The following is a 16,465-nucleotide window of genomic DNA, read 5'->3' as shown; positions in this document are numbered from 1 at the left end:
CTCATCTCTGTGTGGAGAGATGCTATGATGTGTTGTGTGGAAACTCTGCATATGCTCTCGGGTGGGGATCAATTTTAACCTCGTACACTCCGAAAGCTTCCCTGGAATAATTTTGGCCGGCGCGACGTAGCCGCGCTAAACTTTACATAGCTGTAGGCAATTGAATCGGGGGTCATTTTGTATAAGACGAAACACATTTCATAGAGGCGCTAGCCCATAATTGGTCTAGGTAAGGCTATTGTTCTAGGCGAAGGTATCTGAAGGCCATGGCTTAAAAGTGTCGCAGCATTTCTCTAACTACATCAGGCAATAGTCGTAGCAGGAACAAATAAGAAGATGAAACAGGTGCTCTCAGCAATAAAAGAGGAAGCTCTGACGCTCGAGAAATGTTTGGTTCAGTCTGGCACCTTGAAGAAAAGAAAGAATGGTTTCTTATATATCAAGCGTCTCAAAACAAAACTAACGACGTATGGCCTTGTTGCTTTGAAGAAGCAGCTCTCGCTCGTAGTAGGTGGCTCCGCGCTTCAAAACCGTGATGGGTCCGCTGGCTGTCCTGCAGGTTTGCCGCGGCTCTCGTGGTGGCCTCCTGGCGTACCGTTTGAGACCGATCTAAGACCGCCGACTCTCCAATCGTTCTCACCGGCCAGACCACGCTCGGATGCAGGTGAGTGTCGCGTCCGCGGCTGTATCCCTGTCCGAAGCCATACGCTGTGAGTGAGAGTGCAGCGTCCGCGGACGTATCCCTGTCCGAAGCGATGGCACTGTGAGTGAGTGCGGCGTCCGCAGCCTTATCCCTGTCCGAAGCGATGGCACTGTGAGTGAGAGTACAGCGTCCGCGGCCGTATCCCTGTCCGAAGCCATGACACTGTGTGTGAGCGTGATGTCCGCGGACGTATCCCTGTTCGAAGCCATGACACTGTGTGTGAGAATACAGCGTCCGCGGACGTATCCCTGTTCGAAGCCATGGTACTGTGTGTGAGAATACAGCGTCCGCGGACGTATCCCTGTTCGAAGCCATGGCACTGTGTGTGAGAATACAGCGTCCGCGGACGTATCCCTGTTCGAAGCCATGGTACTGTGTGTGAGAATACAGCGTCCGCGGACGTATCCCTGTTCGAAGCCATGGTACTGTGTGTGAGAGTACAGCGTCCGCGGACGTATCCCTGTCCGAAGCGATGGCACTGTGAGTGAGAGTACAGCGTCCGCGGCCCTATCCCTGTCCGAAGCCATGGCACTGTACGGGAACCAATCAGCCACACAGATACTGTCTTCCGGCACTCCCTTCCACGTTCGGCTTGGTGTAAATAACGCAGTGCACAACGCATAACACAGTCAGCGCGACAAAAAATCGAGCAGCCTCAGAGAAAATACCGCAGGTGAGGTATGAGACGGCGCATCACAAACCTCCACACCACAGCGCGAACATCGCGTGGCGCGCGGTGGGCGCAAGACATCACATCTCGTACATGAGATGTCGCCTGTGCTGTGTGCGATGTGGCAAAGTGGCACACAGGATATCGGCATCCCATCGCAGGCAACACGACACAAACCGCATACCGCGAATAACACGACGCACGCATGTAACAGAGCAGAGAGATTAACGACATAACTTAGCATTCAGGATCACGAGTAAGATTCTTTCACCAACCTTGGCATAGTCTAAGAAATTTTCCGCTATCTCTGCCTATTTCATGGTACGTTGAATCATGCTGAAGTGATTGCCGCATTTCCATATGGCTCAACGTCACATTGCTGGTCAGTCATAAGTGCTGGTCATGTTGATGGCGCTAACCTAGATTTTGAAATACAGCGACTTTGAGGCTATTTTGGCGACTTGATCGCAATGCCCGTAAAACGACCGCAATAGTTTTCACAAATGTGCCTTTCTTGATCTGTGTTTCAGAGGTTAAATTGACTGCTAAAGCCGTCACCAATCCTTCACAGCCCACCCTGGCCCTCTCTTAAACCCTGCACGGCATCTTCTTACTGTCTGCGGTATCTCATGGGGCTTCAGTCGGTGTCGTGTCGAACCATTCCTGACCCTTCGCTAATGAGTTTAAAGTGTTTTCACGTTGGTGGGCTGCCTTGCAGCTTCGTATCGGAGACGGCCTTTCTCTCCCCGCGGAGTTACGACCGGACTGGGGTCCCAGAGAGAGAGAAAACCAAGTGTTTTTCCCTGCGATGGGCGGATGCGCATTGCGAGACGCCCAAACTTCGGCCCGCGCTGTTCGAGTGGTCTTATTTGGTTTGTTTTTCTTGCCTTGTCTGGAGCTGTCAGCTGACGTCGGCCTGAGGGATCTTCGAATCAGGCGGGCAATGGTGCACCATTCTGCGATACGGCTTTGGTGTTTGCCAAACGCTACTGTTTTTGGACGTTTGCGTGGCGAAATAACCGATTAGACACCCCTGCTATCATAAAATACCTTAAGGGATAATATGCTTCGTCACACGAACAACCTGCCAAATAAAGAAGCAAAGAAACATAAGATTTGTATATACCTTTATTATATATAGTATATATATTAATATAATATATTCATTCGTATAATACGCTTAATATTTGTTTCCATTCTTGGTTCATTGAATTCGCTGTTTAAGGTGTCGAATACATTTCATGCATCATATATCTATCTGTCTGTATATATATGTATATATATACATATTTATACATATATATATATATATATATATATATATATACATATATATACATCGAGGACAAAAATACCGTTCGGAAAGATATTTTTTATAATAACCCCATATCTTGTGAACGTGTAAAGCAGTTCAAAATACAATGCGCTTGCGCAAACCGTGCATCATACGCTGGGAGGCAGGCATGCCGTTTGGCCGCACATAAATCATACCCCGAGCGAGCTCAGTCAACGCATCACCGCGTGAGATCTGTCCGGAAATTTCCTCTCTGTCACAGCTAAGGTGCTTTTTTGTCTGAACTGCACGGTTATGTCCGCTCTGTCACAGCTCAGGTGGGGCATCACCATGCCTGGTCTGTCTGCTCGTGTTCACTTAGCGATCTTAGATGTTTTGCCTCTGTGCCTGACCTGTCCGGCTGCGTTCACGCTGTAATATCGGATGTTTTGCCTCTATGTCTGACCCGTTGGACTGCGTCCACACAGTAATCTCAGGGGTTTTGTCTCCAAGCCTGATTTATTTGGCTATGTCCACCATGTCACAGCTCGTGGACGGTATGTCGTGCCATGGAGTCCAAAGCGGTCCTCGGCTCTGCGGGTGCCGGTAGCCCAGCCGGATGTGTGGCCGATGGGTGGCAGTTCCCGCGTACCCCACCCACCGACCGGCACTGTGGGACAGACAGCGCCAGCCGCTGCTGACACCCGCCCAGTCCCGCCGGCTCCACCCCGCCTCTTCGGTCCCAGACTCCCGGCGGACGAAGCACACCATTGGCATTGCAATCAAGCCGCGAAATGCGACAAATGTGCCTCATCAACGCCGCTCAGGCTGGTGCATTAGCGGGAGAACATCCGTATGGCTCTAGGCCTTCATGTCGTTTGAAGTCGCTGTTAGCTAATTAAGTCTGCACGATGCCAAAGCACACACCACAACGTTCAGCGTCTGTCCTAATGCCGTAACGCCCTGTAGGGTACCGTGAATCGCAGTGGCAACTGCATGTGATCCAAGGAAAAATGTATGCCTGCTGAGTCCGTCCAGTGGCTAAACTCCCGCTGGGTAACGGACGTCATAGATGTTTCGATGGCAAATACGTCATAACGCCCATTCAGCTACGCCGTGGTTCCGTGGCGCGTGCGCTCGCTGTATCTATCTCTTGTGGGGAGAGGCGTAAATGGCAGTGGGTCGGCAGCAGGGCACTATCTACGGCGTTGAAAGTATCGCGAATTCGAGAAGCTGCGGACACTCGGCCTTCGGTGCTCGGCTTGTCAACAGACGTCCATTATAATGTTCACGCCCAACAAAGTAAACTAGGGTTGTTTTGATAACAATAACCCACCGTGTATATTATGTTTGAGGTCTTTTCATCTCATTTTTGGAATTTCTCAAGGTTTTGCGAAGTACCTTCCAATGGTTCATCGACATGCTCTCTGAACAGCACCTCCCAGTGTACCGGAAGTGGATTTTTTTAACACAACGGCTCGTAATTCCGACGAGACAGGAAGTTTTTTAAACCCTTGCTTTAAACCTTTGCTTTTTATAAAGTACAACGACATTACTATAACGAATGGGGCATGGTCCGCCTTCAGATGTTACCTGGAAATAGAATGTGAAGGACATCACTTGCCACATTTCACGCGGAGGTTACGCTCACGTCGCTTTTTGTTTTCATCTGTATTCTAAACTGCGGGATCAAACCTCCTAAAACTTTACACTCTCTTTTGTATCAGTTCCACATAACTGTGAAATCCGAAATCCTGGAATCAGCATCATCATCATCATCATCATCATCATCATCATCAACATAATGTTTTAAGTGAACGTAACTCAGAAAGACGCAAAAGCAAAAGTTCTTTAAAGAAATAAATGCTCCACTGTGACCTCCGCCACGGTACAGCTAGCTCCATTACTCAATGCAGATAAATAGTCAGTCGCCACACGCCTCACCGGGGATACTGCGTCCTTATGGCATGCTGTGGGGGGGGGAGGGGGCGGAGGGGGATCAATGGTAACACTAAGGGTGGATAAAACGTCTAGAATAGAGCAGTATGTTTTGAAAGTGGTGGGCCGGCATCAAACCCTCACCGTTGCTGAAGTCCGCGCCATGCAACACAGGTCGTAGCTAATACGAAGGTATATTGTGTCTGAAATCGGTGTGTTACGTTTGATATAGGCTATTAAACAAATCGTTTCGTTACTGTAAATGCTTCGGCCCCGTAAGCTGAAACCATGTGCTCATCATTGAAGACCTGAAATACCTGAAAAGCCACCTCTTGGATGTTTTTTGAGCAAACAAATGCAAATGCAAATAATTGCAGAGAAGTAGTGGTATCTATTGTAAATGATAAACTAATGAACCACATTAGGATCCTACAATACCCACTAGATTTCAAGGTAATAAACACACTGTTAGAACTCCAAATATCCGGCATCGGGTCCCCATAAAATATTGTCAGCGATGCAGATGCCAGAGTTGCAAAAGTTTTTGTTAGTAATCTGTTTTATTTGCCTCTGACAGAGGTATGGCGAATGGGAGAGGCAGAATGGGTGGCGACCCTTGACTCTTGAAGAATTCAAAGTAACTTTGTGTAATCTGCCTTTGCAGTGCTCATGTTCTTCTTGGTTGTCAACTTTGCAAATTGCTATCAAATGGTACCCTTCTTGTTGATTTCAAAACAACATGTGGTCTGAACCTACAGTTGTATGACAGATGACATGTTTGAGATAAAGGTCAGAAATCAGATACTGACACAACCAGTGTGGTGTCGCTAGTGTAGGCCGGTCAGCTGATAGCCTGCCTTCAATCCAATTTATACAAGCCTACCGCCGTTATTTTAGGTGTTAAGGCACGTATTTTCGGATCTTGTTGCTAAAATGCTGTCATGGAAGCTTGCGTTCACCTGTTTTTATGACAATGACCAGTGAGAAGGGACTTGTACGCCGCTGCAATGTGAAACAAATAAACACATATTTCAGTAGCTTTGGAGTCATGGTGAAGCAGGAATTTTCCATGTTTGTTAACATTTCGCTACCAGGCTTGGAGTAAAAGTTCTGCTGCAAGTGCCAAAAGGGAATGTTTGGGCCTATACATACAAAGCTACATGCATACAGAAAAATGAAATGATCACATTCATACAACTATATTCTCCATGCTTCATTCTGCAAAGCGTGGCAGATGTTTGTAAAGTCTCATCGTGGCAAGTTTGTAGCAACAGGGGAAATTTGGAAAGGTTTCTAATATCGTTAATGCACATTGTTTCCATTCATGTGTATCAACTTGAACTAAGTACCAGGTGTGTGTTTTGATGTTGCTAAGTCACCTTAGCACTTCCAACTCTTAGACAGAACAGTGGAAATAGGTTTGCTATTTTCCCTGCTGAGCCTCTCAAACCACTTTTTAAGGTTGTGCCCCTGAGTAACGCCTTGCTGAACATAAAAAAATCAGGGCTTACGGAAATCTCAGATCAGATTCTGGTTCCTGCTGCTTACATTGACACCAATCTAGGCAAGAAACTGGCTTTTGCTGGGTCTCAGCTTAATGCTGAGCTGTATCTTGGTTCGTGCTGGACCTCTACATGTTCCAGACTGGCTCTTGGTTCTTCCTGGACCTATTGGTTTACAGGCTGTCTGAACCTCGGTTCTTGCTGGATCTCTCGAGTTAATATTATGCTGCACCTTGGTTCCTGCTAGATTCTTCGGCCTAATACCTGACTGGTTCCTAGGTTTTTCTGCTTTCGGGTTTAGAGACTATGAACTGGTTCACGGAAGAAATACTGGGAATCAGGCACATGTCTGCATAGAGCTCATATTACTCTCTCCGCACATACTTCAAGCCATACCGGTTGCGTGACAAATGGTTTGAATATTTAATTTGTTGTAATGGGTTAGGACACGCTTCTTGAAAGCGTGCCGTAGAAAATATGAGCTCCCGCACAAAGTGCACAAAAGCTACTTCATGTCGTCTTAGGTCATTTTGAAAATATTAACTAGTAGATAATAGATAAAAAAATGTAGATAAAACGGGTTGGCCTAACTTTTGACAGCTTGTGATGCGGCAAAGTTGAACATTGAAGCTAAACCCCGGTCAAAACCTACACAAAATATGCCTTCGTTCATCTCCGAAGGGCCTAACCAAGAACTTCTGGTTGTTTCCGAATTAGCTTTGCTACCATAACTCGCGTTTTTATTCATCTGGGGACCTGTACCTTGCCATGGACTAAGACGATATCGGCTATATTCTGGCCCGCAGGACTACATTATTTCTCCACAAACAGCCGTGAGGAAGCAGCACAAAACATTACAACCAACAGGTGCAGCGTCAGTTTCGTGTCCCACCGATGCCTGTTTATTTTAAACTAAATGAGGATTTGAGCGATCCTATTTAGATTTGCGAACTGCGTTTCCACTGCCGGATGCCAGTAATTAACGCCCTCTATAGGATTAGGAACATAATTGGGAGTGCTCACGCCGCTGTTCACCTCGGTTTGATGCTGCTGCCATTCGCTTCACCGCTAAATCTGGAGATGACCGCTTAATCAATGAATTCAACAGGCCGTAAACAATGATTCGGACGCATAGTAATCGGCTCATTTGGGATGGAACTGTTTAACTAATACATATTCACACATCTCGTCCCAGCGGGTATACCCAATGAGTTCGCAGTTTCGTAGGTCTCTCTCAATCCTGCTCCACCCGATCACAGAATATGATATCAGTCGAAGATGGATTCTCGGTCGCAACACATTTCAAGTCATTCGTCACAGGCAGGCAAACGCTTTCGATCTTGCACGTTCCTACACCATTAGTTTGTGCATTGTCATTCGTTTAACGGACTGCAGTCGATAAGACTCGATCGGGGCCGGGAGTAATAGACTTCAGCGTTTGAGTGGCTCAGCCACCATGCCATGGCTTCCAGACGGCGCCAGCGCGTTCCAGCCACCATGCCATGGCTTCCAGACGGCGCCAGCGCGTTCCAGCCACCATGCCATGGCTTCCAGTCGGCGTCAGCGTGTCCCCATGCCCCACACGAAATGAAGCTTGACTAAATCGCCATACGAAAGCAACCACGACTATCGACGAGCGCACCGATCACGGGTCGGTCCAGGTCGCTGCTCCTGCACAGAGCGTCTGAACCAACAACTGCGCCACCACTCCCAGTCCCCGCTGCCGTCCTCAGTCCCTCTTCCTTCGTTCCTCCCTTCCTCTCGTTCATGGCGCGTGCCCCTATATTTGCCAGACTGTAGGCGCAGGAAACCCGGAGCATCATCCACCCCTTTTTCTCTCTCTCTCTCTCTCTCTCTCCTCGCTCTCTCCTCCTGCTCGCCCCCCTCTCTCTCTCTCTCTCTCTCTCTCTCACTCTCTCTCCTCCTCTCGTATCTCATCGTCTCTCTCCTCTCTCTCTCCTCTCGCATCTCCTCCCTCTCATCATCTCTCTCTCCTCCTCCTCTTCGCTCCTCTCTCTCTTCTCTCTCTCTCGCTCTCCTCTCCTCTCTCTCGTCTCTCTCTCTCTCTCTCTCTCTCTCTCTCTCTCTCTCCCCGGGGGCGCTGTCCGCGCAGACCCAGGCCACCAGACAGCCGGGCCGCCGGACGTGCCCCCCCCCCCCCCCTCCCCGTACCCGGCCGCGGGGGCCGCTGCTGTAAAGCGGCCCGCCGGTGGGGCCGCACCGCCGGCTACGCCCCGGCGTCATTATCGGCGAATTAATGACGGCACTGGACAAAGGCGGCGCCGGCACGCGGCCGCCGTCGTCCCGGCCCGGCACGGCGGTGCCTGCCGCTCCGTCACGGCCGCGTCCCGGCGACGGGTACACAGGGGCAACTCGGAGATGGCGCCGACAGATCGGAGACGGCGGCGACAGACCAGAGACGGCGGGGACAGATCGGAGACGGCGCCGACAGGTCGGAGACGGCGCCGACAGATCGGAGACGGCGGCGACAGATCGGAGACGGCGGCGACAGATCAGAGACGGCGGCGACAGATCAGAGACGGCGGCGACAGATCGGAGACGGCGGCACAGATCGAGGACGACGACATCAGATCGGGGACGGCAGCGATAGATCGGGGACGATCGTGGCAGATCGGGACGACGGCGACATATTGAGGACAGCGGCGACAGGTCGGAGACGACGGCGACAGCTCAGGGACGACGGTGACAGCTTGGGGACGGCGGGGACAGCTTGGAGACGAGGAGTTAGTGGGGACGCAGAGACAGTAGGAATACGGACACACTAGGATTACGGACACGTGGGGCCACAGTAACAGCGGGCATAGCAGAGACTGATGTATATACGGGGTCAGCGGGAACTCAGAAAGAGTGGGAGCAAGGGTGTAGCAGTGACACGGGAACAGGGGGCAAGAAGATAGCGGTGGTAGCGGAGCGGTAAGCGCGAAGACGGCTGGGGCATGGGCACATTGGGAACATGGGGACCACGTGGATGTATGCACAGCTTTCTAGGACCAAGGCGTGTTCTTCACTTCAGAAAAAGGCAACTGGAAAGGTTTGTCGTTATGTCCAATATATTGAAATGCCGCCCACTGATATTGTCCGGCTCTTATTTGTGGCTCTTTTGGAGTGCGTTAACATATCCAGTAAAACACATATCATTCCTACGTTAGTGTGCAATGATCCGGGCCGTCAGTCACAGAACAAATTTCTTGGATAGACATGTCATTACGAACAGGAATATGAAATAATTATTTCGGCTTCCACTTGAGGTGGAAGCAAATACAGTTCCATCTATCTGCCTGAGCAATGAACTTCGCTCGCGTGGCGTTAGTGACGCCACCAAGCAGCAGGTCAGGTCAGTAGCAAATGTTAGGAAGGCTAGGAAGCATTGTATTAAACACCTTTTGCAAGGCTAAAGATGAAATATGTTTCGTTTTGTTGATGATTGTGTGGAAAACCAACAAGCGCCATCTCCGACAGCTTCGCCATTTTCCACGTCCGTCCCGACAATTCTGGTGGCTGAGGCATCTGATTCTCTATGTACTTTCCCGTGGTGGGGTGGGATTCGAGTCACTTTAGGCGCTCGCTATTTGCCATTGCACGGCGTGGCCTGCGACTGATGGTCGCCGCCACCCTAAACGTCTGATGACGTCAGAGTTGGGGACGGATCGCTCCAACCATGGCGGCACGTCAAAATTGCGTCCCCAAATCCTGCCATTAGCATTACACGGCGTTTCATTTCATGGCGGTGCAATTTCACGAAGGGATGATGAGAAACAGGGCTCACGCAACAAACACTTTAAGTGCTTAAAGTAGAACGTGATCCCAGAAATCTACCAATTCAAAAGGCTCGAAAGGGATACTTTGAAAAGCTGAACGAAACCCATGCGGATTCCTTGCATGGGGTGTTCGAGAAAAATACGAAGAACTGCTGGCAGTCTCGTACGTGACGTTACTTGTCAGACTCGTAAACAGGGGGACGAACAAGGTGTTTACCATATCTGCGGACCGTCCCTGGTGGGCAGGAATGCCCGACGGTAAAATGAAAGTCGAGCGGCAGGCAGGTGCGACAAACATGCTGCTTTCGCTGGCACGAAGGACAAAACAGATGACACATACGTATCACGTTAAAAATGGAGGGGTTAACATGAGCATGCATTCCTAGCGGCAGAACTTCTACATGTGCTGACCTCAGCACTTGTTTGTCGGTTCAATTAACAAATACTGTGCCCCCCGTCCAAACAACCAGCCAGTGAGGACAGGCATGGGCCTTGTACGTAGCGTGCATTAAGGGAAAGATGAATATCAACGGACGTGAAGCCCCAGTAGCCAATGCTCTCGTAAAAGCCGCAAATGTCTTCTGACGTACAGGAAGGCACGGAGCGATTGCAGGTACCAAAATGTGTTCACCAAGTCAGATAGAGAGTTTATTGCTTTGTCTGCCTTGCACAATACTCTTTGGCGTTTTATGCCGACATATGGGGCATTTTATGCCGACATATGGGGCATGGGGCAACTTAGGGATTGACATATGACTGATGGAAGACGGTAAACCAGCCAGCCATACGTCGGTGATATAGACGCCAACGTTAACGAAGCCTAAAAGTACAGCGAGCCTGATACTGTTCCAACATTCTGGGGTTCCAATTATGTTCCATCATTTACATTCCAACCCACGTAGGGATTCCAGCATTATTTCCAAGACAGGCAAGGATTCCTTCAAAACACGCGAGAAATAGTACACTTACGAGGAACATGCAGCAATAATATGGTTTTAACTGAACGTTTTTCCTTGTACATAAATACAAAGTGCCATGAAAACATACACAAAAGGTGAAGTGATGCGATTCATGGGCCATAAGGCACTCTGAAACAGAGCAATGAAGACGGTCAAAAGCATAACATAAACATAAATCCTCAGCTCTTATATTCACTGTTGAAACATCATGAATTGTTACTCATCCATCAGTTAGAAGAAACTCTGACAAAAGGTGTGTACACACGATGGTTTCTTACATAAAGCTATCATAACGTTCCACTTGACTACATCATTGCACTCTCCTAAACGTATCTAAAGGCGCTCGATTTCTGTTTTGCCCACGCTTTTTTCAGCGAGGCGTGCGTGTAGTTGCGTAATTGGTATGTACAAGGCAAGGTCAAAATTAGTTCAAATATTATGATGAATTGCTTTTTTACCGAATTGAGATGCTAAGTTACTATAACCAAAGTGAACGCACGCATGCCTCACCGAAAGGACGAGGCATAGGGTGAACAGAGGCATAGTGCTTGTGGATATTTCGGCTGCGAGCCATACATCTTTAGGTAGTGCAATTCTGCAGCAGGCATTATGGGTAGGGGACGTCATGGCATGCTCAACGTAAGCTGGTGTGCGCGTGCATGCTCTTTTTTCGACATTTTCTCCCACCTGATAGATCAATAGCAATTATCGATCCTAAACAACACAATAGTTTGGTACTCTTCGTCGATTCTACATATGGTCATTTCCAGTGTTTTGATTGAGTGGTTTTGATTGTTTTTCATTAGAACTCTCGCATCAATACACATATTTGGGCTTTTAATGACGCAGGATCTATAGACGAGGAAAACTGGTTAATATAATGCCGGGCGCCACCATTGATTTCAACCCGTCAGCTTCACATGTGCAGAGGAAAATAGATCATCAGTATGTGACTCCTCGGCAAGTTATGTCGCCGCCAGGAGTCTGATTGTTCAATCTTTCCATCTTTAGCAGGGTAGGAGAGCCCTATGGTTTCACATCGAGCATGGGCTGGGTATGTGGACCAGTCTCCGCCACCGTCTGGATCTGCAGCGGATGTCTGCGAGATAATCGAAGCACCGCATGATACGAATGTGGCGCAGGCATGCTATTGACTGTGACGGGCAGAACGTCACCAGCGCAAGACGGCATCGGAATCTAATCTCAGAGCATGACAGCTAGAAATGAAAAGTGGAGCACTGCTTTTTGTGCCACTGCACGGCAAAAAACGCGATTTCAGGAAATCTTTGATCTTTGCATGGTCTTATTTCCGGGCTCCGCTCTTTCACTGCTCCGGTTGGGAAGACAAGCAGGTCCATAACAAGCACGCACGAGACTCCAGACGCAAAGGATTCATTCCGATCTGCTTGCTAAGCTGGGGCAGAACATCAGATTACGAATATCACAGTTACCGTTGTGGCGTGACATCGGGGGGGGGGGGGGGGGGGGTAGCGAGATGAATATGTGATATGATATGAACACGGCCGGGTACAGCGTCGCCGCTGTACCTGGCCGTGTTCAGGCAGACATGGTGACGCGAGGTGTTTGATGCAGGTTCACATGCTAATGTAGTACTCATACAATCTGTAATTATTTGGATTGTCAGTGGTCTTTCTGTCGATGTTTCTTTCTTTTTTCGATACTTTCAGAGATGATCAACTCTGAACAAAATTGTTGTAAGGTGGCAGGTATGTCGCCTGGCTTCAAGCACTTTTTCGTTATGCTTCATGGTCGCTGCTGTCTTTGCGGTTTTTTTGCTTACTTTCCTCGAGGCCTCTGATTTATAGCTGGCAGTGACACTATATTATCGCCGAAGCCACATGATCTAAAAAAGCCACGCCCTTGAGGCGTCCTGGGACGTTAATGAATTATTCATTTTGCCTGGTAGCACGACACTTGCGGGGTGAACAGCCAAAAATATGGATTGGGCAGGGTGCTATCACATATGAAGCCCAGCTAGCACGCACCTCCGCCTCATTGCTATCAAATTTATGGCGTTAAATGATAAGCACACGACTTAATGTCGAGTTAAGATTCTAGATAAACATCGCAAATGAGAATAGCGAGAGCATGTGATGTTGTTTCAAGATGCACAAGAAATTATGCGCTTCTGCGGCGCGCCAGCTCGGTTTCTGGGGTGAACCCTTTTAGTTGTGTATCTACAGGTCCCTGGACCCGGTAGGGGAGAGGGTAGCCAAGCTTTTGGGAGAATGCTAAGACCTAGGTAGTTATTTCTCACGAGTGTAGTTGAACAGACATCCAGCCGTCTGCACCTAAGATGATTGCGTAGTCGATCTATGCATTGCTAATGCCCCTACGTACCGGTAAGTATGGGTGAGCCAGTCTGCATGCCATTGGCTCCTCCAGCGAAAGTAACGTGGACAGGGCGGGGCCAGGGTCAGCACAGCAACAGTTCCCTTTATCCTGTTCCCTGCCATCCGCCCCCGGCGTCTGGTCTGCGCAGTCCTTCTCACTCACACTCCTTGACACACCGGGAGTCTACAGCCCCACCCCCCTACGTCTAGCGGGGAGATGCCGCAGGTCTGCCTGTACCGTCTGGGGGCCTGCACACTTCCTCCTAGCAGGCGGCGCTGCTCCCTTTGTGGTGAGCCTCTAGGTTTGCGGTGAATGCAGGAGGGCGGCAGCATTCCCACACCTGCTATCGTCCTGTCTTAATCCAGTGATGCGTCAATACCCTGCATAATGAAATGGGCCGCAGCTTTACCAGGTAAACTAAAAACCACCTCCGGCAGTTGATACCGCAATTGCTGTGCTAAGCGCAAGCACCGCGTACAGCCAGCTGATTGTGCCCCATTACCCGTCACGCATGAACCACGGATAATTTGGCAGCGATGTGTGTCTTGGACGCGATTATCACAGTCACTTCTCAGCTAAGCCTGCCTCAACGTATACTTAACAGATACGAGGAGTCTCCACCTCTGCCCCTGGCTCTGTTTCTACGACTGATATTCCTCACAACATTACTTTACCAGTCAGGTTCCCTCCTCCGCTTTCCTGCAAGCGCTGCCACGCCTGGTGCATGCCTATTAGATCGAGCGTGACCATTCGCATTGGCATGACCGCCAGATGCAGAATATTTTCGGTGCTCTCTCTCACCCTCCTGCTTGCACAGTCGATATTTCGAACGAAACCGACCACGGATGACTTTTCCATCATTGACGGGAGAAAAGCAAGCCGGATGTGTCAGGCAGAGTTCTGCGACAGCCAGTGGCGTCAAACATTTGCCTTTTTGTTTGCGGCCGGAACCGTACCAAGGTTCCGGCTGCAAAAGAGCTCTAGCTGGCTTGTGACGGTCCCCTGTCGCTATCCGCCGGTTCTGCATACACCCGAGTCACAACAGGGGCGGGTACCGCAGCTTCGAGCCGTCCCAGCGGCGCCACACTGCTGGCCGGAGATCGGCCGGCGTCGCCGACACCGACACTGACACCGCCGCTGACACTGACGCGTGGTGTGCTCTGTGCCGCAGCATCTGCAAAGGTCCCGCCGGCTGGCCGGGCGTGTTCGTCCAGTCGATCAAAGAGGTGGGCCTGGCCAGAGAGGTGGGCCTCAGGCCCGGCGACCAGATCATCCAGTGCAACGGCGTCAGCTTCGTCGACATCGACTTCGCCAAGGTAGGAGCGGCGCCGGCAGGCACGCTGACGGCCGGGGCCCCTCAGCGCGGGGATCGGATGAGGGAAAGGGGGGGGGGGGGGGAGCTATGGGCCGGCCAGCGCGGCACGGTGTGGCTGTAGATTTGGACGTTCTAGCTGGCTTGTCGTAGTGGCGGTGTCAACTGCCGGAGCGATACAAACTCACGAGTACTCGTGTCTTACAAGCTTGATAACGCCTTCATGGTCCCGGGTATTTCGGTGATTCGGCGCGTACATTCGCGTTCTGGGAAGGATTAACCAACCATTCAGCCTGAGACTCGCTTTCATGAAGACTTGTCGTTTTTGATGGCATCATATCCCCATCGTCGTTTAAGATGGCACCGATGGCCGACTCCAGAGGCCATCGGTGTCATCCGATGGCCTCTGGAGTCAGCTGTTGGAACTCCAGAGCTTTTATAGCCACCCCAATCCGCTCGCTTCATTTATTGCGAGACGTAGCAGAGCTGTTTGTTTGCATTTTAGTTCATTTGTTGTCATGCGAGATATTTATGGCGATCATGCAATGCAGCTTTGCCCCACGCCCTGCGCGAATTGTGAATGAGGTTTATCATAACGGAGTCGGTCGTTTGTACCGAGTTTGGGACTCGTGGTAGGCGGTTGGTGCTCGGATATAGACGACCGTATTATCGGCGCACGTTAGCCGAACACAGGGTATCAGTGGAAGGGACAACGTTCACGGCCAATCGGGTGATAGTGTTATCAGAACCAATCACCGGTCATATTTGTGGCACACTCTTATTCTCGGCTACAAAGTGCTGAAAAGTGCGGCCTCACGTTCGCCATGGAAGACATATGCTGATTTGTAGCCCTTTGTGAGAGCCTTTGGATGTAGCCTAGAAAGCGTGTTTTTACCGACACTTAAGGGCTGGAATATCTCAAACCTACAACTGATCGGCAGAATGTCTGCCAATCATGCGTTTTCAATTAAGATAAGAAGTCAACACCCGTCTTAAGCTGGTCGTGGCCGTTTGTATGCATCGGCAGGGGCATTGATCCGGAATCCAGGCAAATCAGCTCGTAGCTGGAGAAATGCAGCCTCGATACATCCACGGTGTCCATTCTCGGCGAGCGTACCTCGCTCGACTGTTGCCATCGGCGGGCACCAGGCACACTCTCGACGATGCTTTCTTTTGCGGCGCACGTGCGGCAGCTGCTCCATCGATATCCGTTAGCCGCGGCCAGCCGCGCCGACGGAGCCAGGGGCCGGCATGGATTTCCGAAGTGACGGGGCGCATCTGGACGGGGGCAGGCGGGGCTCCGGACCCGGTAATGCACGCCGTGGGACCGTCTGCCGCTGCGGCCGGCCGCCTGGTGACGGCCGAGTCCCGCGGCTCCGTCCGCGGCAAGCGGCGTCGGCTGCCGGCGCTGGACGCCCGTCCCGCCCGGCCGACGACGCCGCGCCCAGAACATTAGCAGGATTGGTTCCAAGATTGAAGCGCCCAGCTTTGCAGCAGCAGTTTGAATAAGTGCAACTACTTGGTGTAGCTATGTTGTTTGAAGCGTGGCAAATGTGGGCACTTACAATTGCTCCCGCAGATTCAGGAGTAAGAACGCCTCTTTGCACAAGTGCACTGTACTCCTTTTGTAATTGTCAGAAAGCTCAGTAAGAGAGCAGAGCCCCGTGTGCAATGTTGGAGCTCGTAAAGGGATCCATAATAATCCACAGAGGAATCGGCGTTCTTGAACATCGTTCCAAATGAAATATATCACAACTGCATCATTTGGGCTAACATTATTATAGTGCAGTCCCAAACCTAGCATACTGGTTTGCCATTTTGTTGTTCAACGACACCAAGCCGTGGATAACATCAACGATGCATTTGTGACTGGGATTTCGCAGGAGGCGAAACTGCTTTTGGACTTAAACATTTCTCGGCGTTGCGAACGCACCTAAGCCTGTTTTTCATTTACAATATCCGCGTCTGCACGCA

At 50.2% G+C, this 16,465-nt stretch overlaps 1 protein-coding gene across 1 annotated transcript in view; it reads left to right on the top strand.

Moving 5' to 3' along the window:
- Nucleotides 1–51: 51 nt before the first annotated feature.
- Nucleotides 52–16,465, top strand: part of LOC119108425 (serine/arginine repetitive matrix protein 1) — a gene marked incomplete in the record, with an annotated part of 50,001 nt that continues 33,587 nt past the window's right edge. The window contains 3 exon segments of the mRNA XM_037231995.1: nt 52–61; nt 604–664; nt 14,351–14,495. Coding sequence (XP_037087890.1) covers nt 52–61; nt 604–664; nt 14,351–14,495 — 216 coding nt within the window.

The sequence above is a fragment of the Pollicipes pollicipes genome, unplaced genomic scaffold (genome assembly GCF_011947565.3).
Source record: "Pollicipes pollicipes isolate AB1234 unplaced genomic scaffold, Ppol_2.1 Scaffold_6686;HRSCAF=7923_pilon_pilon_pilon, whole genome shotgun sequence".
Taxonomy (NCBI): domain Eukaryota; kingdom Metazoa; phylum Arthropoda; class Thecostraca; order Pollicipedomorpha; family Pollicipedidae; genus Pollicipes; species Pollicipes pollicipes.
The sequence above is the reverse complement of the archived record's forward strand: the minus strand, read 5'-3'. Positions and strand labels throughout refer to the sequence as shown.